This window comes from Castanea sativa, chromosome 3 (assembly GCF_040712315.1).
Source record: "Castanea sativa cultivar Marrone di Chiusa Pesio chromosome 3, ASM4071231v1".
Lineage (NCBI taxonomy): Eukaryota > Viridiplantae > Streptophyta > Magnoliopsida > Fagales > Fagaceae > Castanea > Castanea sativa.
Genome location: NC_134015.1, coordinates 48,182,202 through 48,207,304, shown reverse-complemented (window position 1 = coordinate 48,207,304; position 25,103 = coordinate 48,182,202). Strand labels below are relative to the sequence as shown.

The window sequence follows — 25,103 nt, the reverse complement described above, 5'->3', positions numbered from 1 at the left end:
CGTGGTGTTCCTGATGGTGTTAATACTTTGGTTTACACCATTCTTAAACACTTTGTTGGTACTCCTTCCAATATTTCGTCTCGAATTTCTGATTATTTGAATAATTTGAGATGCCCTACTATGTCTGATTACAGATGGTACCAAGATGTATTCACTTCTAGAGTCATGCTTAGAAAAGACTCTACGAAGCCTTATTGGAAAGAGAAGTTTATTGACGTTCTGCCTCCTATTTTTGCTCATAAGGTAAAAAATGAATTAATTGGTAAAAATGATTCTATTGACTTTGATAATTTAACCTATGGTGATATTTTCAGCACTATTAAGAAAATTGGAATTAATATGTGCAATGATGAAAAATGGTTAAAATAACAGTTAAAAGATAAAAAGAAAGCTAAATATGAAATGGGTAATTTCTGTGAACAATATAGTTTACCTCCTATTGCCCCTTCCAGGCAAAAAGGAAAAAGTTAACATGATAAGGTTTACAAAAGTTATTCCCATAAAAAGTATAAAAGACACAAAACCCACTTTGTTAAACCCAATGATTTTTATGCTAAAAACAAATCTACTTTTCGAAAACATGATAAACAGAGATCAGGTAAAGGTAAGTGCTTTAACTGTGGCAAATTTGGCCATTTCAGTAAAGACTGTAACCAAAAGCCTGGTAAGTTGAAAAATAAGTTGAACCTGTTGAACATTAATAATAATGATCAAAATGAATTATTTCAGATTCTTGAATCTGCTGCTTCAACTGATTCCTTTGAAGATGATTTTTCCTCCTCATCTGATTCTGATTATCACTCCCGTAGTGATGTTTCTAAATCTCCTAATATTAAACTTGGCTGTAGAGATTCTTGTTGTAATGTGATTAAGTCTGTTAAAATGTTAACCAAAAGTAAAGAAAATGATGATTTACTATTGACAATGATAAGTAAGATTGAAGATCCTGATTTACAGAAAGATTATCTTGATAAGTTTTTGAAAAACTTAACAAAAGAAGATATGGTTAAAAGACCTAATTCTACGATAAGTTTTGAAGAAACTCTGAAAAGATTTAATAAAAATAAATCAAAAGAGACAACTATTAATGATCTTCAACATGAAATAAAAACTGTTAAACAAGAAATAATCCAATTAAAAAATGATGTTAAAACTATTAAACATGATAATGATCATCTTAAACAAGAATTGTTAATTCAAAAAATTGATAAAACTATGGATAAGCACCAATCTGATGATGATGAGCAAAAGGACGGAGATGAATCCGATCAACAAGTTTCTCCTTCTGGTAATGTTTCTGATCGTACTTTGATTAATTTGATTGATAATCAATTGTCTCTTGTTAAACATATGCTGCCCAAATGGTACACTAAAGTCAAAATTGTTGTTGCTCATGATTATGCTTTTGATGTTGTTGCTATGATTGATTCTGGTGCTGATGTTAATTGTATTCAAGAATGACTGATTCCTTCTAAATATTTTGAAAAATCTACTGAACGACTAGTTTCTGCTAATGGGACAAAAATGAAAATCAAGTATGAATTAAATATATTTTATCACGGTTTGCTTTATAAAAGAATTCATTACTTAAAGCAACCATATCAATTTGAAAAGCAGGGGTTTCAACATCCATATCCATCAAATTTATCACACGCAAATGTTTAAAAGGAGGAGGAGTTTCAATAGGTGGAAAATCAGATCCAGAAGGAGCTTCAGATTTTGCATCTTCTTCTTCTTCTTGGTCATCTTTTGGAAGAAATTCGGATTTAGTTGAATAATAAGTATTGCTAACTTGGGAATTGTTGCTAGCAACTCCTTTTAGCTTTAAATCAAGTGGTTCAAAATTCTTTTTCAAAAATTCGTCAACATCAGCATTTCTTTTAACAATACTTTCAGATCCAGCAAAGGACTTTCTTCCTTCATGGATTCTTAAAGGTTTGTGAGAAGGAAAACATTTGGTATCATCAAAAAATATTTTCACAGTTCCATCAGAATATTGTGCAATTTTAGTAAGATCAAGTTCATCAAAAACAGGTTTAACAGGTGGTGCAACTTGTTCCAAAGTCCATTCTTTGGGAAGAGTAATATCTTGCCATTGAATCATTTTAGGGACTTGGATCTTAGCATCAGGTGTGGAACATTGAATCAACATAGTTTTTCCAGCAGGATCACGTCCTCTAGACCAAGGAGTTAGCTCGGAATCAAGCAATCTATAAAAAATTCGATAAATAAGAGTAAAGGGTCTACTACCACATCCATATCATATCCAGAAGTCAATATATTCAATGTTAAAGCTTTAATAATATTAGGATCGTCAAGAGCAAGAGCAAGATCAGGATAACAATCAAAATAAACAGGACCATCATACAAAGAAGCAGTAATCATGCCAAGAATGCTATCATTAAATTTCTTAAATCTAGCATCACGTAAACACATAAGGACAGAAGCATCAATTCCTTTTCTTGTTAAAGGTTTAACAGCAACTTGGACCAAACCAATGTGTAAATATTTAAGATTTTTCTTGGACAAAAACTCGTTAATATTTTTCTTGGAAAATAAACAACATTTTTCATGAGTTCTAGAAATAGAAAAAGTTTGTTCAACAGTTCGAGCTCTATATTCAGAGAAAATACTTTTTTCAGTCCAATTAAGATCATAAACAGATTTAGTAGAAATTTTAGGAATATTCTATTTTCTAAAATCTGGGTACTCACTTTCTCCAACAGTGAGGTCTTCTTCATTTACAATATCAGGAGGACAACCAGTCCTAGAGCTAACAGAGGAGTCGGATCTCCACATCCTATCAGTATCTAACTTAGTTATAACACTCAATTATTATGTTTTTCTCACAACCGTTTCATTTCGTAACACATACCGGACATCAGCCCTATTTCTCTCACGCCCTCACGCTCTCCTGGCTTCACGGGCCTTACTGTTCGGATCTGGGACTTTTTACAATGGCGGTGGCGCCAACAACGGTGAGACCAAAACAACAACGAAGTATCACAAGGTCAGGCAGACACGGACAGAAGATGAAAGACACAACAACACTATCGGCCAAGGAAAGAATGGCTCTGATACCATAAAGGGTGAAGGACGACAGCGCAGAAGGCGGAAGCATAATAGATAGCAGATATATGGATTAATTCAAAGTAAATAATAATTGAAAGTAAGGCGGTAGAACCAGCCAAGCAGTTGTATATCAAAATAATTCAAAGTATTGAAAACAGCAGTTGTTTATTGAATATACATCAAAATACTTACAGTAGTAGTAGCAACAAGATTACAGTGATCAACAGGTTGGGTAAATAGTACAAGGCTTGAAAGCTAGTCCTGGTTACTAGTTACAAGCTTTGTAGTGAGATATCTTGATCTAAGGAGGTCCTAGAGAGAGTTCTAAGGGAAATCCTAGAAAAAGATTCTGAGTTTAACAATAAGGGACAACCCCCCTTATATAAGTGAATAAAGTAGTAAACAGTACAAAGTAAATAATGACATTTTACTATTCACATCAGGACCCGTGAGGGGCAATAGGAGCTGCAATAGAAGCGCAATATCCAGAAGGAATCAAATCGGCTTTTGAGACCGAAAGTAGGTTGGCTAGTAGTGCCAAAAGTATCAGCAAAATAATTTTGTCTTTTCAAAAAGCTTGAATCTTGGATCAGTCAATAATGGATCATTATTGTCATGAAAGTATTGTCGGCAAATAGTAGCATCATCTAGCTGGACCAGTATGCTTTTAAGTAGAAGCTGCATCAGACGGGTACAACCAGTCTTTTGTCTTCGGGATACCCTTTTGAAGAAGACCTCACTGTTGGAGAAAGTGAGTACCCAGATTTTAGAAAATGGAATATTCCTAAAGTTTCTACTAAATCTGTTTATGATCTTAATTGGATTGAAAAAAGTATTTTCTCTGAATATAGAGCTCGAACTGTTGAACAAACTTTTTCTATTTCTAGAACTCATGAAAAATGTTGTTTATTTTCCAAGAAAAATATTAACGAGTTTTTGTCCAAGAAAAATCTTAAATATTTACACATTGGTTTGGTTCAAGTTGCTGTTAAACCTTTAACAAGAAAAGGAATTAATGCTTCTGTCCTTATGTGTTTACGTGATGCTAGATTTAAGAAATTTAATGATAGCATTCTTGGCATGATTACTGCTTCCTTGTATGATGGTCCTGTTTACTTTGACTGTTATCCTGATCTTGCTCTTGCTCTTGCTCTTGCTCTTGATGATCCTAATATTATTAAAGCTTTAACTTTGAATATATTGACTTCTGGATATGGTATGGATGATGGTAGTAGACCCTTTACTCTTATTTATCGAATTTTTTATAGTTTGCTTGATTCCCAGCTAACTCCTCGGTCTAGAGGACGTGATCCTGCTGGAAAAACTATGTTGATTCAATGTTCCACACTTGATGCTAAGATCCAAGTCCCTAAAATGATTCAATGGCAAGATATTACTCTTCCCAAAGAATGGACTTTGGAACAAGTTGCAAATATATATATATATATATATGATGTGAAAGATTTTAAAACAGCGTTTATCCAACATGGTTATTTTCCAAAAATTTCATTAAAAAGCTATTTACTTTGCAACCCGCAAAAAACCTAATTCTTCAAGTTCCAAAGGAGATTAGCTAGAACCAAACAATATCAAACAAACCTATCACAATAAGCATAAAACTTGAAATTGTATCTAGCTACAAATTAGGAATTGTCAAATAAGAAATTGATTAGGCAAGCCTAGTATTTAACCTCATCAATAATGTATTCTACTTCAAAAGTTTCTCAACAATTAATTTACAAGGCATAGACTCCAATTTTTAAACTTAACTCATTCACTGTATTATCTCTAACATCAAAATCTCAACACCTTATAAGTACTTCCCACAAGATTTACGCCACATCAACAAGAGACCCATGATACCAAAAATCATAATATCCTCTAAGACAAACAATTGAATATCGCTTCAAAGCTTATAGATCACATGAATATTAGAAATCTTTACCTCAAATAAAATGGATGAAGATACTTAGAGGTTCTTAAGGATTTTCCAATGATCTTGTCTAAAAAACGATGGTGGAGATGGTGGCGTGGAGTGGGTACTGTGTGAGAGTGTGAGGGAGAGAATTGTGTGTTTAAGTTAAAAAAAAAAAAAAAAAAAAAAAAAAAAAAAAAAAAAAAAAGACAAATTAAGAACAGGAGGGATGGCCGGCTGAGAGAGTGAGGGTTATTTGTGAGAATGAGTGGTTGGGGATTGTTTGGTAGGTGGGGCACGTGGGACACACACAAAAAAATCTGACCTTACCTTTTTTTTCCCCCTTAACTTAGGGCGTTACAAATGATCACATGATAATTTAAATTATTATACTATGCTAATGCAAATTTCAGCAGTTATAGGTCAACCATTAATAAAATTTCCTTTTTAATTATCATCAAATGCAATTTTAACACATCATGAAGCTATTCAAAAAACTTAAAGAATTCGAAATGAGAAAAAAAGAGTTAATTGATAGCAATATTTCCAATTAAGAGAAGCAACAACATGAATTCTTCAAATTCTCCATCACTATTTAGTGTAAATTGCATAGCAATCCAAATCTTCAAATTCTCCATCACTATTTAGTGTAACACACACACACACACACGGAGAGAGGGAAGAAGGAGTTAGACCCTTTTGGATATGCACCACTGTAAGTTTCTTTTAAAAAGCTTCTTCCCTGTGTGTGTGTGTGTGTGTGTGTGTGTTAAAAAATATTTAGTATTCTAAAAAAAATAGATATAAATGTTTAGGTTTTAAATGATTCATGTATTGGCGAACCGAGTACATAAACTTGTCTACAATTAGATCTTAGTGTCCATAAAGTATTGTGCGCACCCAAATACAACTAGTCGGCCTAAAAAGTATTTGGGCTCACAATCTATTTGTATGGTGGGTCTTTGGATTTCCTATTATGGGTGATGCTGTGCTCGGTTAGTCCAGCTTTGTAACTGACCCTTTACTCTAGTATTTTCCTTTTTTTTCCTAAGTGATGGCTCTTTGGTTATACCACTTTTCTCCCAGCCTTGTCAACCCCCTCACCCCAATTTCCTCTGCCTATTTATAGAACAAGGTAGTGGGGTTGGCACGATCGCTTTCTTGGTCAGTGGAGGGAGCAGTCCAATGTCGTTACCCTTGAGTGGGTGCTTTAAATGCGAATGAGATAAGATGAAAATGGCATTGGAGCTATTTCCACCGTTGGGTCTGTTGCTCGGCCAAGATGTTCCCTAGGTAGTAGAAGGGAGGTTCAATACCGTTGACCTGAGTGGACGTTTGGTGGTGGATAGAGGCTGGTAGTGGCATTGGAATTAGCTCCACCGTTGGTTCTGTTGCCCGACTGAGATGTTCCCGAGGTGGAACCGTACTCTCTAAGCTATGGCTATTCGGGTAGCCTAATCATCGGGGATGGTAAAAACTCCCGTTGCCGACCATGTCATAAACGTATTTGACTTTAGGCCTCGGGGTTTCGAGGAGCACCTAAGCTTATCCAAAATGAGATCGTGCATTTGGCCGACACTAGATTCCACACAGTGGCGTTAGCATAAAGGGCTTTTATATCCGTCTGGGCTTTGAAGAGGGGGACGCTCGCACAAGTATATTAGACATTTCTCAAAGTGCTACAAGCCAGAATTCAAGAGCGTATAGCATAAAACAATAGTGAAAAGCTGACTAGCTTGACCGATGAAGAGGAAGATTCAATCGATTGACCCGCGAGCTGCTAAATTCAATTAAAGCTCGTTAGCCAGTTAAATGTTTAGGGTTTCAGTCCATATCTACTTGGTATATGAGAAAAACCTTAAAACACGTTTTTCAAGTCTTGGAGAGCTACCTTTTTGTGATCTGAAAGGTTTTTGTACCTTCTACTCTTTCAAGTATTTACTAGAGATCACACTCATACTACTAGTATCGGTGGAACAAAGTTGCAGCCCAAGCTTTAGCTATATAGCGTACTGAAGATCAAAGGCATTAATAGGGCGTTCATATGGGAGCAGATCCACATCAAAGAAATCTGAGGATTTCAGATTTAGGTTTGATAATCATAGTTAAGTTTATTACAAATTTATATTCTTGACTTTGAACTTCTATTTGGTGTAGTAGATTGCTCTCTTAAGATCGTTCTCCCCAGGTTTTTTACCTTAAAACTGGATTATTTTATTGATTTTCCTAAGTCATCATATCTGTGCCTTATTTATTTTTCCACTGCATAATATGTTTGCTAAATGTTTAACTTAGATCTACATAATTGACTTAAGTATCAACTTGGCAATAATCTTTGGTTAAACAAACTATGTTTATAGGGGTCTAAAAGCTAACAGCAAATATACACAAAGTAATAGAGAAAGTCCAAATATTACAAGCTTTATACATAATTCCACTAGTCTAGGAGTAGCTAGACCTTAGAGTCCAAATTACACATAAACCATCAACACAGTTACTAGCAGTACATTATAAGTGCTGGATTGCGGACTGCAAAGCTCTGCACAAAATACATAGATGAAAGACAAGTTCAAAACACACATAATTAAACTGTCAACACATTTATTTGATTTACATCATACATGCTTGATCGAAGCTTGCAAAGCTCTAGTGAGGATGCTCCTGCAATAAAATAATAATAATCATAATGCATTAATATCTCAACTTGTTTTTCTTGTCATTTCTTTAACATTTTAATCCTTATTCTTTAAACAAAATTTTTTTTTTTTTAAATATTAAAAAGCAGTGTTTATCATTTGCCGGCCAAATATTTAAGTAACCTTGAAAAGGTTATCAAAACTCGAATTATACAGTATAATAAGCATCTTCCAGATGTAAAATAAATCTATAACTTATTCTTTCTATTAATAGCAAAATTCATATGGAAAATTAGCGTTCTTTTATATAAGTTGTCGTAAAATTGTGTTTTAAATTTAAAATAAGTATTTATAAAAAAGTTATAAGAAGTTATGGATATGAAATTAAGTTTTGGGTATTAAAAATTATTTTTTAAGCTCCTAAAATGCATAAGGAGACAAACCCTTAATCAAATTGATGTCTTGCCCACCTTGGTTTGTAAGGACTAGTTAGCAACCGTCCGAATCAGATCAGTCTCATAAAGCCAGTGGCAAGCGCTGATCTGACCGGAACCTGACGCTATATTCAATTCAGCGCGATTGGGGTTTGAATCCGACGTGTGCAAGTGACAGTTAGCAATACCGTGATTGATCTTAGTCTTGGAATTTGGATCCAATATGTCCACTTCGTAGACACGACCCTTTGGGACCGAATGGCAGGAATAGAGTAGGTATGGTAACAAGGTCGGATGACAAGAGACTATTTGCATGTCTTTGCCACCGTTGATCCCTTTGACTGATCCGATCATTATATTCTGCTTTGACCCTTTCACATTCTCAGTTGATCGCATGACGATGTTTCGACCCAAGACCGAGATTGCAAAGTCAACCATATCTTCAGCCGAACCCACGCACCGCTTGGTCTCCCCTGGGCTCGGGGCACTCTCGCACTCATTCAACGTCTCCACTATCAAGTCTCCATAGTGGAATTATCATCCGCGTGAAAAATCTTCTTCATCTCTGTAATCTTCGAGGACGAAAGCGGTAATTTAGACGAAATAGACCGGGGCAAAAATGACCTTTCAGGCGTTTCATCCTTAGTATCCGGCAATGGCATCACCTTCCCTTCCTTTGCAATTGATTCCCGAAAGAATCTACCTGGACGAGGCCACATGATTGCTTTAACGTTGGTATTTGATATTAGTAGTTCAATACTTGGGGTTGAATCGGGGAAGCACAAAAGGTTGGCGGTGGGGCAGATGTCTGGGAACTGAGAGGAGAGGGCGTTCTGGGCTGCTAATTTGGTGAATCCTGCTGCGTTAACCGTGCTCAATGGGGACGTTTTGGATAGGAGAAAGGTTGGTTTGGCATTGTTGTTTTTGACCTCTTTGTTCTAATTCCGAATCAGATTGGCTTTTGGGGTGTCTAAGTTTTCAACGGTGGAGGCGGAGGTAAACGCAACCTGCATTGACACAAAGGGAAAACATTGTGAATGTGAGTATAGGAGAATGCCGAAGGTACAGCAAGAGTGAGAATGAGAATGAGAGTGCTCACAGTGAAAGACAAGAAAACAAGAAAAAGAAGGAGAGGAGTCATGGGGCTAAGTTTTTTTGTGTACATTATTAGTGTTGGCGAGTTTGTTGGGTTATAGTACGCGGATATTTATAGGAAAATCGTACAAGAATACCAGAGCAATAAAAGTGATTATCAAAAACAGTAGTACATAAAGAAGATATTTTACGTAATGTTATGATGTCAATAATAAAGCAAGATATATCGATTCATGCATTATTGCCTAGTAGTGGTGACGACGAGACAGACAGTGATTAAGAATATCACAAGGGGATAAGAGAAGGTGGACCTTTGCAAAAAGCTATGTTCTTTTATTGTCGATCAAAACACTACGTAAAAATAAAATATCTTTTTTTACTTTTTATCTTTTTCTTTTTTTTCACAGTAAACAAATTTCGTAAGTTCATTTGGAAACTAAAGAGGATAAAATAGGAGACGGATCTCTCTTTGAAGCATGACGGTACGATATTGGCATGTGGATGGTCGACGGGTCAATGTTACAAGGACATGTAGTGGACGGTTGTTACACTTGGCCTCCGTTTGTATTGATTAGGCTTTAAAGAGTCCTAACCGGAATCAACTTGCATCTCGTGATAAGTCTGATATGGTTTTGCTTAATTTCCACACAAACATGAATAAGGAGAGTTCTTGCGTCACACGTTTAACTATAATCAAAAAACTCCTATAAGGAAAAGAACTCTATAAGGTATGCAGAATCGAAGAAGTGATATCCTAAAAGGAAAGGGTTTCCTGGTCAAGGCATGAGTGGTAGCCCTACACTAATATAAATACCCCAAAACCCTCATAAATCAAGGTACGCATTATTAACTCGACTCTGGCATTTTAGGGTTGTGAAAAACTCTAACTTGACTTTCGGAGGGTTTTTGGCCGGCACCACACCGGTACTTTCTGTTAGGTCTTCTCTTTTCATTTTGTAGGTGTTGTTTCGATTTAGGAGTGCTTGCAGCTTACTGGTAATTTTTTCGGCATCATCAGTTGGCGCCGTCTGTGGGAAAGAATTTATTAGCACTGGAGGGTAATCAGCCTTTGCTCTATCCCTGAGACAAAAAGTTGCATGGTACTCACTCGATCGATGGCAACAACCAACAATCAAGGCGACGAACCGCACGCCACAGCTTTAGAGAGGCAAGTCCAAACGCTGGCGGCGGCGGTTGAGTGCCTAACCAAGTAGAATCATGATCTAGAAGAGCAACTGCGGCAAAGGAATGCACACCCAAGTGCACCAGAGGAAGAACAGGAAGGTGCAAGCGTAGAAGGGTGGAACCTGGAAGGGCCTGAGGGTAGCAACGCTCCGAGCAGACCGGAACGGCAGGACACTAACCGGATATCCATCTCGGACACCCTACCACATCACATAGTAGTTGAGATGCAGGAGATGAGGGAACGGATGGATGTGATGATGAACACCCTAAGTGGTCGAATCTCCAGCGACCTAGATGACTTAGTCCATAGAACAAATTTGCCTTTCACGGCGCTCGTAAGTTCATGCCCCCTTCCCCCAAAATTTCGCATGCCTCAGGTGGAGAATTACGACGGATCCAATGACCCATTGGATCACTTGGAATCTTTCAAGACCCTAATGCATCTTCAGGGTATACCGAATGAAATCATGTGTAGGGTTTTTCCCACCACATTGAAAGGACCTGCGAGGGACTGGTACAGTAGGCTAACGCCTAATTCCATCGGCACTTTTAAGGAATTAGGCGCACAGTTCGTATCACACTTTATCGGGAGTCACCGGCATAAGAAGTATACCGCGTGTCTGATGAACATTAGACAACGAGAAGACGAGACTCTAAGATCATACATAGCTCACTTTAACAAGGAAGCTCTCTCGATAGACGAGGCGGATGACAAGATACTTGTAGCAGCGTTCACAAATGGGCTGCAGAAGGGTAAGTTCCTGTTTTCTCTGTATAAGAATGACCTAAAGACTATGTCCGAAGTGTTTTACAGGGAAACGAAGTACATGAACGCTGAGGATGCCTTGCTGGCCCGAGAGGAAAAGCCTGGAAAAGGGAAAGGCAGGAAGATACACGACCAGATAAGGGACGAAAGATGGCTAGAACCGGAGAGCGACGGGAAGATCGACGACCCAAACCGCCCGCGGGAAGATTCACGAACTTCACCCCTCTCACAGCCCCAATCGACCAAGTGTTAATGCAGATCAAGGATGAAGGAACCCTGACGTTTCCTGGCAAGCTGAAGGGAGATCCGAACAAAAGGCCAAAAGATAGATACTGCCATTTTCATGGCGACCATGGCCACGATACGACGGATTGTTATGACTTAAAACAGCAAATTGAAGCCCTCATTAGGCAAGGAAGGTTGTAGAGGTTTGTGAGGAAGGAGAGAACGGATCAACTCCAGGAACAAAATCCCCGACGGGAGAACGAGCGTCCCAGACCACCTATAGGAGACATACGGATGATTGTAGGGGCAATGCTTCTGCAGGGTCGTCCAAAAAGGCCAGAAAAACCTATTTGTGGATGGTTCAAAGCGTCCAGTTAACAGATTCCTCACCGAAAATGACGCGATGTGATTATCCCAGCATAAGGTTTTCGGAAGAAGATGCGCGACGCCTTCACCACCCGCATGACGACGTGCTCGTCATCAGCATACAGGCAGGGGACTACAACATGCATCAAGTTTTGGTGGACAACGAAAGCTCAACGGACATCCTCTACTACCCCACGTTCCAGCAAATGGGGATTGGTAGAGAACGATTGGTCCCGACGAATGCACCCCTTATTGGCTTCGGAGGGACAAGGATCTACCCTTTGGGCGTCGTCACGTTGTTTGTGATGGTCGGGGATTACCCACAGTAAATAACCAAGGATGTAGCTTTTCTTGTGGTCGACTGCTCTTCTGCTTATAACGCCATCCTCGGACGACCCACTCTCAATGCATGGAAGACTGTTACCTCGACCTACCATCTAATGGTTACATTCCCCACCGAATACAGAGTTGGAGAGCTGCGTGGAAATCAGGTGGCTGCACGGGAATGCTACATCGCCATGATTGAAATGGATGACCACCTAAAAGCAATGAGCATCAAGGAACAGCGGACGGTGGCAGAACCAGTGGAAGAGTTAGAAGAAGTACACCTGGATGATTCTAGGCCCGAACGAACCACAAGAATAGGCACCTTAGCCAACCAAACAGTCCGACAAGCGCTCGCATTATTCCTCAAGGAAAACCAAGATGTTTTTGCATAGAGTCACGAGGACATGCCGGGGATAGACCTGACGGTCATAGTTCACAGGTTGAACGTGTCACCCTCTTTCTCTCTTGTCCGACAGAAGAAACGAGTGTTCGCCCCTAAACGAGATCGAGCCATAGCAGAAGAAGTACGGAAGCTACAAGAAGCAGACTTCATACGCGAGGTGTACTACCCTGATTGGTTGGCAAATGTAGTAATGGTCAAGAAGGCCAATGGGAAGTGGAGAATGTGTGTTGACTTCACAGATCTGAATAGGGCCTGCCCTAAGGATAGTTACCCACTCCCACGTATCGACACCCTAGTAGACTCCACCGAAAGACATGAACTTTTGAGCTTCATGGTTGCCTTCTCTAGCTACAACCAAATTAAATTGGATAAGGTTGATTAGGAGAAAACCTCGTTCGTAACAAGTCAGGGGCTTTTCTGCTACAAGGTAATGCCTTTCGGGCTTAAAAACGCAGGAGCCACATATCAGAGATTGATGAACAAGATGTTCACGCACCAAATTGGCAGAAACGTGCAGATTTACGTAGATGACATGTTGGTAAAAAGCGTGCAGGAGTCCGATCACCTGAGGGACCTCCAGGAGACTTTCGATACTCTTCGATCATACAAAATAAAGCTGAATCCGAACAAATGCGCGTTCGGAGTAACTGCAGGAAAATTCTTGGGATTCATGGTATCCTAGAGGGGCATTGAAGTCAACCCAGAAAACGTAAAGGCGATCATGGAACTATCTCCTCCAAGGACGGTAAAGGAAGTACAAAGCTTGACCGGCAAGATAGTAGCCTTGAACAAATTCGTATCAAGAGCGACAGACAAATGCCTTCCATTCTTCCGCACACTGAAAAGATCATTTGAATGGATAGACGAGTGCCAAAAGGCATTTGAAGAGTTAAAGGCCATTGCTCAGCCCATCTATGCCGGGGGAAGAATTATTCCTATACCTTGCCGTCTCCTCAATAGCGGTCAGCACAGCTCTTATTAGAGAAGAAGGCAAGGTACAAAAGCCGGGCATTGAGAGGAGCAGAAGAGAGGTATCCCCAGATGAAAAAACTCGCATTTGCTCTAGTAACCGCAGCTCGGAAACTCAAACCGTACTTTCAAGCGCATACCATAAATGTCTTGGCAGATAAACCCTTACGGAGAGCAATAAGTAGTCCCGAAACTACCGAACAGATAGCACTATGGGCAATCAAGCTGAGTGAGTTCAATATTCAATACCAACCATAGGCAGCCGTGAAAGGATATATATTGGCAGACTTCATTGCTGAATTCACTATCACAAAAGATCAGGGGGCAGAAAAGATGCCCATATGGAGAATCTATACAGATGGATCTTCCAATAAACATGCTAGAGGTGTTGGAGTTGTACTCCACACCTCGGAGGGAGACAAAATCGAATGTATGATCCGTCTGGACTTCGTTACTACCAACAACGAGGCGGAATACGAGGCCTTGATAGCAGGACTGTACCTTGCGATAGCAGCAGGAGCTAAGAGTGTGGTCAACTACTCCGATTCTCAAATCGTGACCAGTCAGGTTAATGGGAGCTATGACTGCAAGAATGAAAGGATGAAAAGGTACCTTGAGGAAGTGAAGGGTCGAACGAATAACCTCCAAATCAAGATGATTCAAATCCCAAGGAAGGAGAACCAAGAAGCCGACCGACTCACAAAGGCAGCTTCGGCCGAACCTATGATCATCCCTAAACAGGTATTGTCCTTCGTCCATCCCTCATCATTATTAGATGACATTAGCATGCAGGAGGTAAGCAATGAGTGTTGTTGGACAGCTCCAATAGTGGCGTATCTCAAGGAAGGCAAGCTACCCGATAACAAAGAAGGCGCAAGGAAGCTGAAGGTTAAAGCTGCCCGGTTCGTTTTGATTAAAGACGTCCTATACAAAAGAGGATTCTCCCGACCATACTTAAGATGCCTCGGTCGCGAAGAAACGGACTACGTAATGAGGGAGGTCCATGAAGGAGTTTGTGGAAACCATTCTGGATCAAGGTCTTTAGTGCACAAGCTACTCTGAGTAGGATACTTCTGGCCAACAATGTAGAAGGATGCCCACACATATGTTAGAGCTTGCGACAAGTGCCAACGATTTGGCAATTTCATAAGGCAACCAACGGAAGAACTTACCCCTATGACAGCCCTATGGCCGTTTACACAATGGGGATTAGACATCATGGGTCCATTCCCGACAGCGGTGAGGCAGCTAAAGTTCTTAGTGGTTGGTATTGACTACTTCACCAAATGGGTGGAAGCAGAAGCTCTGGCCACTATCACGGAGAAGAATATCCGTAGTTTTGTATGGAGAAGTATTATTTGCAGATATGGAATTTTGAGGGTGCTGGTTTCGGACAACGGCAAACAACTCAACAACGACACATTCAGAGACTTTTGTTCCCAACTTGGGATCAAGAATCACTACTCATCGCCTGCTCACCCGCAAGCCAACGGACAGGTTGAAGTCATGAACCGGTCCTTGCTTAAAATTATCAAGACCCGGCTCGAGGGGGCAAAGGGCATATGGCCAGACGAATTACCAAGTGTTTTATGGGCGTACAGGACAACGGCTAGAACACCGACAGGGGAAACACCGTTTCGATTGGCGTATGGCAGTGAGGCTCTCATACCGGCAGAGATAGGATTAACAAGCTACCGTGTGGAGAACTTCGACAAGAGCACGAATGACGAAACTTTGCGTTTACAGCTCGACCTTGTGGACGAAGTCAGGGACGTAGCTGAATAGAGATTAGCGCAGTACCAGCACCTGATGGCAAGGCATTACAACTCCAAGGTCAGGCACAGGGACTTCCAGGTGGGAGATCTGGTCTTAAGAAAAGTACTCGGCGCTACAAAGGATGCCTCCCAAGGGAAACTAGGTCTTAATTGGGAAGGACCATATAGGATCATTTCATGGCATAAGAAGAGAACGTACTACTTAGAGACACTAGACGGAAAAAAGCTGAGTCACCCATGGAACACAGAGCACCTAAAGAAATACTACCAGTAGGCGAAAGACAGAGACGACAACATCATTTACCTCATTTCCAGTTTATCTTTTAGTTTTTATTTCCTACAAGTACTTTTAGAGCCAAATGACGTTTTTCTTTTTTATGAACAATATTCTAACAATCCATTATAATAAGAGGAGTTTATTCAGAGCATATGGAAGGTATTTTGCTTAACAAGTCCACACAGTGGATAGATCATCCAAGTAGGATGAAAACCTACCAAGTCCACACAGTGGACGGATCATCCAAGAAGGATGAAAATCTAACAAGTCTACACAGTGGACGGAGCATCCAAGAAGGATGAAAATCTAACAAGTCCACACAGTGGACAGATCATCCAAGAAGGATGAAAACCTACGAAGTCGCAAAGTGGACAGATCATCCAAGAAGGATGAAAACCTACCAAGTCTACACAGTGGACGGATCATCCAAGAAGGATGAAAATCTAACAAGTTCACACAGTTGAAGGATCTTCCCGAAGGATGAAAACCTACCAAGTCCACACAGTGGACGGATCATCCAAGAAGGATGAAAATCTAACAAGTCCACACAGTGGACGGATCATCCAAGAAGGATAAAAGTTTAACAGGTCACACAAGTGGACGGATCATCCAAGGAGGATGAAATGTATTTAGTCCACACAGTGGACGGAACAACCAAGAAGGTTGAAAGTCTACAACGTCCATGATGTGGACGAATCATCCCAGGAAGGATAAAAATTTATCAAGTCCATGATTTGGACAGGTCATCCCAAGAGGGATGAAAACCTACCAAGCCTACGCAGTGGATGGGTCATCCTATCCAAAGCGCAATATACAAGTTCACAAAATGGACAGATCATCCTCTCAAGGATGAATATGTAAGTCCATAAAGTGGATGGATCATCCTCTCAAGGATGAAATGTATGAGTCAAATTGTGAGATGGACGGACCCCACAAGTAAACGATGACTTAATAGTACATACAAGTCCACATTTGGACGGACCCCGGCGACATGATTAGATTACCTACTGTACGAGCCATAAATTAAAAATGCACATCGGATAAAAACAAGCAAATAAGCTAGTTAAATTACTACTACTAATTATGTCCACAAACAAAATAATGACAGTTAAAAGCTGTCCTTAACATTTTAAAAGAAAAAAAACTACTACTGATGCTGGTGGGGAGTGCTTTCAAGCTTCTGTTCGTCATTTGGTTGATCTTGAGCAAGAGTCTGGCCTTCGTCCACAAAAGGAGCATTAACAGCAAACAAGTCTTCTGTACTCTCTGAATCGACGGAGTTGGCTAATTTCTGCCCTTAGACGTCTATGGAGACATGGGACACGTCAAGATTTGGATACGAGGCCTTAACCTAACGGAGGGCATCATCAAATCCTTCAGAAAAGGAGCTCCCAAGTTCTGCTAAAAGAAGGTCGGAGTCACGATACTCCCGTATCACCTCCTCTTTGGCTTCACGGATCTGATTCCTAGCATCCGTCACCTCCTTTTCTTTATCCTTCAAGATTTCTGTCAGCTGCTCCGTCTGCTTCTCTAGCTCTCCTCTGACCTGCTCAGAACATGTAAGCTTTCTCTCCATGTTGATCTTCTAGGCCTTTAGATCATGAAGCTCATCCTCCATCAACTTATTCTTCTTCCTGAGACGGTCCAAGGTTGTCTCATGGTTCAGACAACGACCCATCAGCCCTTTCATCATCAACATGGCCTGAATAGCAAAGTCAAAATGAATATGATAAAAATGATAAATAAAGAAGGATGAGTTCAAGGCGAAGGACGAGTTTAAAATACCTGAGCAATGGTAAAGAGACCCGTCTCTCCCATCGCCTCCGTAGCATGGTTACCGAGGTCCTCATAGTCGTCAACAGTCATGATAGACGAGAGTTTTTCTAGGGCATACTCGGAATCTTCTCGCAGGAGGACGGGTGGTTTCTCACCGACAGGAGCTGGACCTTTCATCAAACCTTTACCCTTTCCATGCCCCATGGGAGTAACCGTTCTTTTGGCCTCGGCTTCCAGCGCTACGACGGGCTCAGGGGTTGTTTTTTGTTTCTTTTGCTGACGGTCCATTTTTTCCGGTCGCTTCCGTTTGGACCAAACGGATGAACCCTTCCCCTTAATCTGTTGACTGGCCTCCTGTTTCTTCTTAGCTGCTTGCTGCTTGATGAAGGCTCTTCTTTTGGCAGCGTCCATTTCTGCAAAGAAAAGACGGATGTGCAGCATTAGAAAAGTATGAGCAAAAGAAATTGAAAACGTTTAATGACGGGCTTACGTTTGCAAACTCTAGTATCGTAACGACGGGCGTCTGAAGTTGGTTCGGGACCTTCACAATACCAGTGGATTGTGTTGAGGGTGACTAATTTTGCCCACGTCCTCTCGTCGAGCTTGGTCTTATTAAAAATCCTCTCCAAAAAGCTACACTGCTCCAATGAAACTTGCGGACGGTCTCGAGCTGCAAAAGAAGACGTTTAGAGTAACTTACAAAAAATAAAAGCAAGGTTTGAGCATACACGGGAATACTAAACTAAGTGCATACCCGACGGAGGCATTATGCCCCATGTTGTGTCAACGAGCATATATTTGTTATCCCCTGGACGACACATCCACTCGTCCCCTTTCATGAAAAAATACCTACTCTTCTAGTCTCTATTAGAGTCGGGTGTATCACGCACGAGCCTCAACAACGGGCTCCTAGCCACAAAACAATACATACCCTTTGACTTTGTGATCTCGGTGGGACGGTAACAGTGAAAAAATTCTTCCACCGTCAGCCTTCGTGCACCGTCTGACATGGCCTCGTACAAGACCTCCACGCCTATGAAAACCCTCCAGGCGTTTGGGGAGATTTGTGCGACGGATAAACCAAGATATTGAAGGAGTCAACGATGGAGAGAGCTCAGAGGAAATCTGAGCCCAGCCTTTAGCATTTGCTCATAAACCCCTACACCTTCAACACCCTTATAGTATCACTTCTCGGATTTATAGGGAAGACGGAGATGGATGTTGTCAGGAATTTGGTACTTGGCCCTAATAGTTTTGAAGTGAGATTCTTTGACTGTGGAATTAAAATCATTGACCGTCCACAGGGGTAACATTACGAACTCCCTAAGGCCGTCAGGACCAATCACAGATTGGACGGGGGGATCGACGCCGTCTAGGCCATCACTTGAAGCCTCATCTGAACTATCCGACTCCAAACCTTCGCCATCTAAGGAAGGAGAAGTAGCGGACGGATTCCTTTCTTCACTTGAAGTGTCAAGGTCTTTTTGACCTAACGGGAATCCTTCATCGTAGCCCGCCCCGTCGCGGACAAACGAATGATTACTCGATGCACTAGACATTACCTACATATGATGGTAAAACCTAAAACACTGGCGGATCTACAGAAGGTGTGTGGATTCAAAAAAAGAAAAAGTTTAGTGAAGGGAGTACATACTGGATTGAAATCTAGCAGTATGAGACGACGGAGAGATTAGCAGGACGGTACAAGTGCGCAAAGTAAACGACGGTGGCGCTCCAATTGCAAAATTTCTATAAGAATGTGAGAATGAAGAAAGAGAAGGAAAAACTTTTATAGAGCAAAGGGCACAGAATACGAAGGGACGCCTCACTTAGGGTAAACAGCTAATAGATGAAAGCCGCGTGTCCCTTGTCATAAATAATCCTAGCCAGCCTGTCTTGATAGGTTACCATGAGAAAGGAAGACTGCCACTCCATGGGTCCGTCTAGTTTGTAGTGACGGACTCATGGAGTGAAGGGGCAACTGAAGAGGATAAAATAGGAGACGGATCTCTCTTTGAAGCATGATGGTACGGTATTGGCATGTGGATGGTCGACGGGTCAATGTTACAAGGACATGTAATGGACGGTTGTAACACCTGGCCTCCGTTTGTATTGATTAGGCTTTAAGGAGTCCTAACCGGAATCAACTTGCATCTCGCGATAAGTATGATATGGCTTTGCTTGATCTCCACGCAAATGTGAATAAGGAGAGTTCTTGCGTCACACATTTAACCATAATCAAAAGACTCCTATAAGGAAAAGAACTCTATAAGGTATGCAGAATCGAAGAGATGTTATCCTAAAAGGAAAGAGTTTCTTGGTCAAGGCATGAGTGGTAACCCTACACTAATATAAATACCCCAAAACCATTATAAATCATGGTACGCATTATTAACTCGACTCTGGCACTTTAGGGTTGTGAAAAACTCTAACTTGACCTTGGAGGGTTTTTGGCCGGCACCACACCGGTGCTCTCTGTTAGGTCTTCTCTTTTCGTTTTGTAGGTGTTTTTTCGTTTTGGGAGTGCATGCAGCTTACTGGTGATTTTTTCGGCATCATCAGAAACAATAATTTAGTTCATTTCAAACTAATAAATACATGGTTGAATCCAATTGACTAATAATTTTTTCACTGGAAATTGGAAATAATACCAATGTTTTAAAAAATTAGCGAGTATTTTCATTAGCGGGGTGCAAAGTATATCCCCATTAGCGGGTTCCAAAGTATTGTCAAACTGTAATCATTTAGGCTGCGTTTGTTTCGGCAGTTTAAAGTTTCCGGAAAAAGTTTTACACCACTGGGCGTGTTTGGGTTGTCTCAGAAAATTATTTCCGTTGACTGTAAATCATGCCCCAAAATCCTGTAAAACCATTTCCGTTCTTATTTTCACTTCAAACCATTTCCGGGTTCACAGACGCGCAAAGAGAGAGAGAGAGAGAGAGAGAGAGAGAGAGAGAGAGAGAGAAGAAAGAGTAGAAAGAGTTAAGGAGATCGCGCCCCAACCCCAAATGCGTCGGCGAGATCGCACCCCAGCACCGGTGCCGCCTTCGCGATCGCGCGATCTAGATCACGCCGCCTTCACAATCGCGATCGCGATCTCGCCTCTCTCTCTTCCTTCTTCTCTCTCGGATTTTATGAATTTTTTTTTTTTGGTTTTGTTTCTTTTGTTTCTCTGTTGAGAAATGATGTTATATATTTGTTTGGAAGCTGAGAAAATGTGAGCAACAAGTAAAAAATATATTTTCTATAGTATTTTCAAGATTATAACCAAACACCTGAAATTATTTTCCAAAGTATTTTTTAAAATGCCACCAAACACCTAAAAGTATTTTCCTTTCTCGAAAATATTTTCACCTGAAATTACTTTACACCCGAAAAATATTTTACACCCAACCAAACGCAGCCTTATATTCAAAACAAATTAATTTTCATTGTAGCTATATTCAAAATCATATTTGATACTTTAGTTCAAAAATGAAAACAATCTTAATTATTTTCATTCAAAGCATTAAGTATTTTCACTAAACTTGTCACAAGTTTGATCCTAGTTTTAAGAACGTAAACACATCTAAATAAAAATAATTTAATAAAATTGCTATCATTCAAAGTTAAGGAAATAATGATTTTTATCTTTAAAGAAACTTCTTTTGAATAAATATCAATAATTTCATAATGAGAAACATTCGACTATTTCATTAAAAAATATCAATACATGTTTTAAGTAAGGACAAAACTTATATACAGTATCTTAGGTGCTGTTTCTTAGGTTCCCCTCTTAAAATTTTGCCATGTGGCTAGACTTATAAAATACACTTTCATCCAAGAGAAAAAAGACACATAGTAGAATCTTAAAAGATGACCCTAAGGAATAGCACCTAAATACTATACCTAAGTCTTGCTCTTTAAGTAAAATATCACTAATTAAGAGAAGGGTCACTACCTCCAATAGGCTCACCAAAATTACCAAATTTCTAGTTTATGACACCTTAAATTCAACCAAATTAATTAATTCACTAACCACTAAACTTGGAAAAAGTTTACTTCCATACCAGATTGAAGGAAACTTCCTTCAACGTTGGAGGCAGTTTTTCCCATAAGAAACCTCTACTAAGAAAATACCTAAATTATGTTGCTTCTAGAAACTAAGGAAATACTGCCCTAAAAAATTGATTAAAAAAATTCTGAATACTTACACCCGCCTATAAAAAGTTTATAATATTTTAAACTCAAGTTACTTTTCTTAATTCTTTTTTAAATAAACATTAGCTAAAATCCTTGTCACCTTTTGGTATTTCATACAAAGAAGTCTATGGAAAAAAATCCTCCATTTCCTTTTATAAAATTATGAAAAAAAAAAAAATTGCCTGACGCGTGCCCACATCACGACAAAAGTCAGGTCTTAAAAGCAACAATGATGTCAAGTGAGGAAAAATTGAGAAAAAAAAAAAGGGGAGAAGTTTTAAAAAGCTAGTTAAAAGTTAACGCTAATAATTGATTTCAAACACATAGACAAACATTCCCTAATTTCATGTTTTGAAGTTTATAAAAAAAAAAAAAAAAAAAAGGTTTCCATCAAACAAACATGGCGCGTTCAATCAACCGGGTGTCATGTCATTGCCAGTTCAGTTTACATAGGCATGTATGGCCATATGGGTATGACGTTTGTATATTGTGATACCATTTCATCATCTTTTTTGTTTGATCAATTTTGAAAGGTACAAGGTGCATTGTATATCTTGTTCTCTTTCTTTCTACTGTTTTTTAGTGGTTTGATCTTTTTGTTATCAGCCATCAGCCATGTTAATAATTTTTTTAACAGGGAGTGGATTGCAGAAAATATCCTACAATCGATGTTGCATATAAACTCTTTCGTTATAGAAAAATCATATATCAATATGTTTAAATGGAAGAATATATAGTTTCTTATGCAAACACAATAATAATAAATTTCTTTTTTTTAAAGATAGAAAATATATTTTCATATACAAACTGTATGTATGTTACCCTCCTTCGAGCCAATTTGTTTATAAAGGCCCATTGTAATGATGCCACGTGTAGAACCTTACACTGATTAGACCTACGAGCTCGTTCTAGGCAAGTTTTGATGCTCATCTAAAATCCGAGGCCTAGGGATGAAAATGTTTACGACATGAACGGCGAAGGGGGGGGTCTCCTCACCTTCGATGGATACGTTTCTCAGGCAGGTGGAACTCGGAGTGCATGGCATCGCCTGGGGAGCGTTTTTGTTGAGCAGTCCTTTTGACGGTGGAACTAGTTCCAATACCACTGTCACTTTCTCCCATTCATAATTAAGCATCCACTTAAGAGTAATAGTATTGGATCTTCCTTCCATTACCTAGGAAATGCTGCTGCCGGGCAGTACGTCCAACGGTGGAGCTAGTTCTGATGCCACTGTTACCTTCTTCCACTCACAATTAAACATCCACTTAGAGGAAACAGTATTGGACCTCTCCTTCCACCCACTAGGGAAATAATCATAGCCTTCCCACTAACTTTGGCTATAAATAAGTGAGGAAAATTCAGTACAAGAGGTTGGCAATTTTAGGGAGTAAATACGGAGGAAAGAGAGTGATCATTCCAAGAAAAGTAGGGAGAGTAATTCTGAGAATATAGGGAACGAGAGGATCTGGGTTTGCCGAACATAGCACCACCCGTTGTAGAAAATCCAGAAGCCCACAAAGTAAATAAATTGTGAGCCCAATAACCACATTCCGGGTCCACACAATTGGCGCCGTTGTGAGAATCTCCTACGTAGCTGTGGTTCTATCAAGGCGTGCACAAGAAAATGTCTGGAAGTAGGCTAGGAAGTTATGCTGAAAGTGGCTCTAGAAGGTTATCGCGGGGGTCCACATGGCGGGAGAGAAGGTAGAAAAGATGCAAAGATAGGCAGCATGAGGAAGCAGAGCAGTCTAGACTCGGAGAAAGATCGTTTCAAATGCCCCGAACAACGTTTGACGACTCAGGGCGCAACTGCAATAACAAAAGGGACCGCGAGCTTAAGCAGAGAGACCAGGAGCTCAAGCGTCTACGTGGGATGGTGAGAGATTTGGAATTGGAAGCAGGGGGTAGACATCGGAGGAGTGACCATGAGGAGCGAAGTGAAAGGTCAGCTAGTGTGGGGAGCCACCGGGTAGCAGGGTCCCATCAATCCGGGTCTCATCGGCACCGCGATTGTTCGTGGGAGTATGCAGACCATGATTTGACTTCCCCAAATGGGGAACGACCACAAAATGTGGCCATGGACGCAATGAGCCGGGCATTACACCAAGCTGCCCGATCACCATTCTCGAGAGATATTGAAAGCGCACCGATGCCGAGTAGATTCACACGGCCGCCATTCAATTCCTACACTGGAAAGACAGACTCGGTAGAACATGTAAGCCACTACATTCAAATGATGTCTTTGCATGCTTATAATGATGCACTAATGTGTAAGGTCTTCCCTTCGAGTCTCGGCCCCACCGCGTTGAGGTGGTTCAACAGATTAAGGAAAGGCTCGATCCACAGTTTTTCAGAACTGATCCAGGAATTTGGTGTACGATTCATGACTTGCAGCCGAGTTCCGCAGCCTGTGGACGCGTTACTGTCAATGAAAATGGGGGCTGGGGAGACCCTTCGCAACTATGCCAATGGGTACTGGGAGCTGTATAACAAGATCGGCGGGGGCAATGAAAAGATTCCGGCGAGCACTTTTAGAATGGGGTTACTTGATGAATTTGGACTGAAGGAATCATTGACGAGAAGATCTCCCGAGGATATGAGGCAGCTGATGAGGCGTATCGAGGAGTATAAGCGATTGGGAGATGATCAGTTGCAAACCAAGGGGAAGGCCTCGATCATAAATCATCCTCGGAATACTAGTTTCCAACCCAGAACTCGGAAGGATTTGAGGATTCAAGAGTTAGGGCCGGGAATTGGAGAAGTTAATGTGGCCTTCAAGGAGCCGGTGCATAGGATCATCGATCGAATAAAAAACGAGTCGCATCTTAAGTGGCAGAACAAGTTGAGGGGCGACCCATCGAGGAGAAATCAGAATTTGTATTGTACCTACCACAAAGATAAGGGCACACCACCGAGCAGTGCAGAGTATTGAAAGATCATCTAGAACAGTTGGTGAAGGCGGGGCATCTGAAAGAATTTCTGGTGGCAGCAAGGAATCAGGGGACCGGGCAAGCAGATCGACTGCGCGAAAATCCTTCTTCGCCCCCTTGGGGAGTAATAGAAGTCATCAATGTAGTACCAAAGAGCACTCAAGCACCCAGAACAAGGGGATAATGGTCATGGTACCGGCAGAAAGTTGCGCGGGCGAACATTCTCCCGGGAAGAAGCTGAGGTACACTAAACAGCCCATTGCGTTTGATGATGATGATATCAAAGGCACCACACAGCCGCACCACGATGCCTTGGTAGTCACAATCTATGTAAGGGGTTTCATAGTGAAAAGAATAATGATAGATCAGGAAAGTGGTGCAGATGTAATGTACCCCGACTTGTACAAGGGGCTCGGACTAAAAAAGGAGGACTTGTCCAAGTATGATACGTCATTGATGGGGTTTATGGGGTTTGATGGCCATATGGTAATTCTAGAAGGGCAGATTTCACTCCCCGTCAGCATGGGAGGTAAGGAGGTAACAGTAATGTTCATAGTGGTCATTTCTTTCTCGCCATACATGGCAATCCTTGGAAGGCCATGGATTCATGACATGGGGGCTGTGCCGTCCACCTTGCATGTAAAGGTCAGGTTTCGCACCGAGGATGGAATCATGGTGATAAGGGGCAATCAGCAGGTAGCCAGACAATGCTTAGTGGCCGCAGCCAACCAACTGATTGAGCAAAGGAAGTCTACCAAGAAGACCCCCTT

The 25,103-nt window shown here is 40.7% G+C and overlaps 1 protein-coding gene across 1 annotated transcript; it reads left to right on the top strand.

Annotated features, from left to right (window-relative positions):
• The first annotated feature begins 23,177 nt into the window (after positions 1-23,177).
• On the top strand, positions 23,178-24,335 carry LOC142629079 (uncharacterized). The gene has a single exon (XM_075803070.1). The coding sequence runs from the start codon at positions 23,178-23,180 to the stop codon at positions 24,333-24,335; it is 1,158 nt and encodes a 385-aa protein (XP_075659185.1).
• Positions 24,336-25,103: the final 768 nt, after the last annotated feature.

Bases quoted from the DNA above. Each gene is read 5' to 3' on its own strand.
- LOC142629079 (XM_075803070.1), top strand. From the start codon at position 23,178: ATGCCCCGAACAACGTTTGACGACTCAGGGCGCAACTGCAATAACAAA.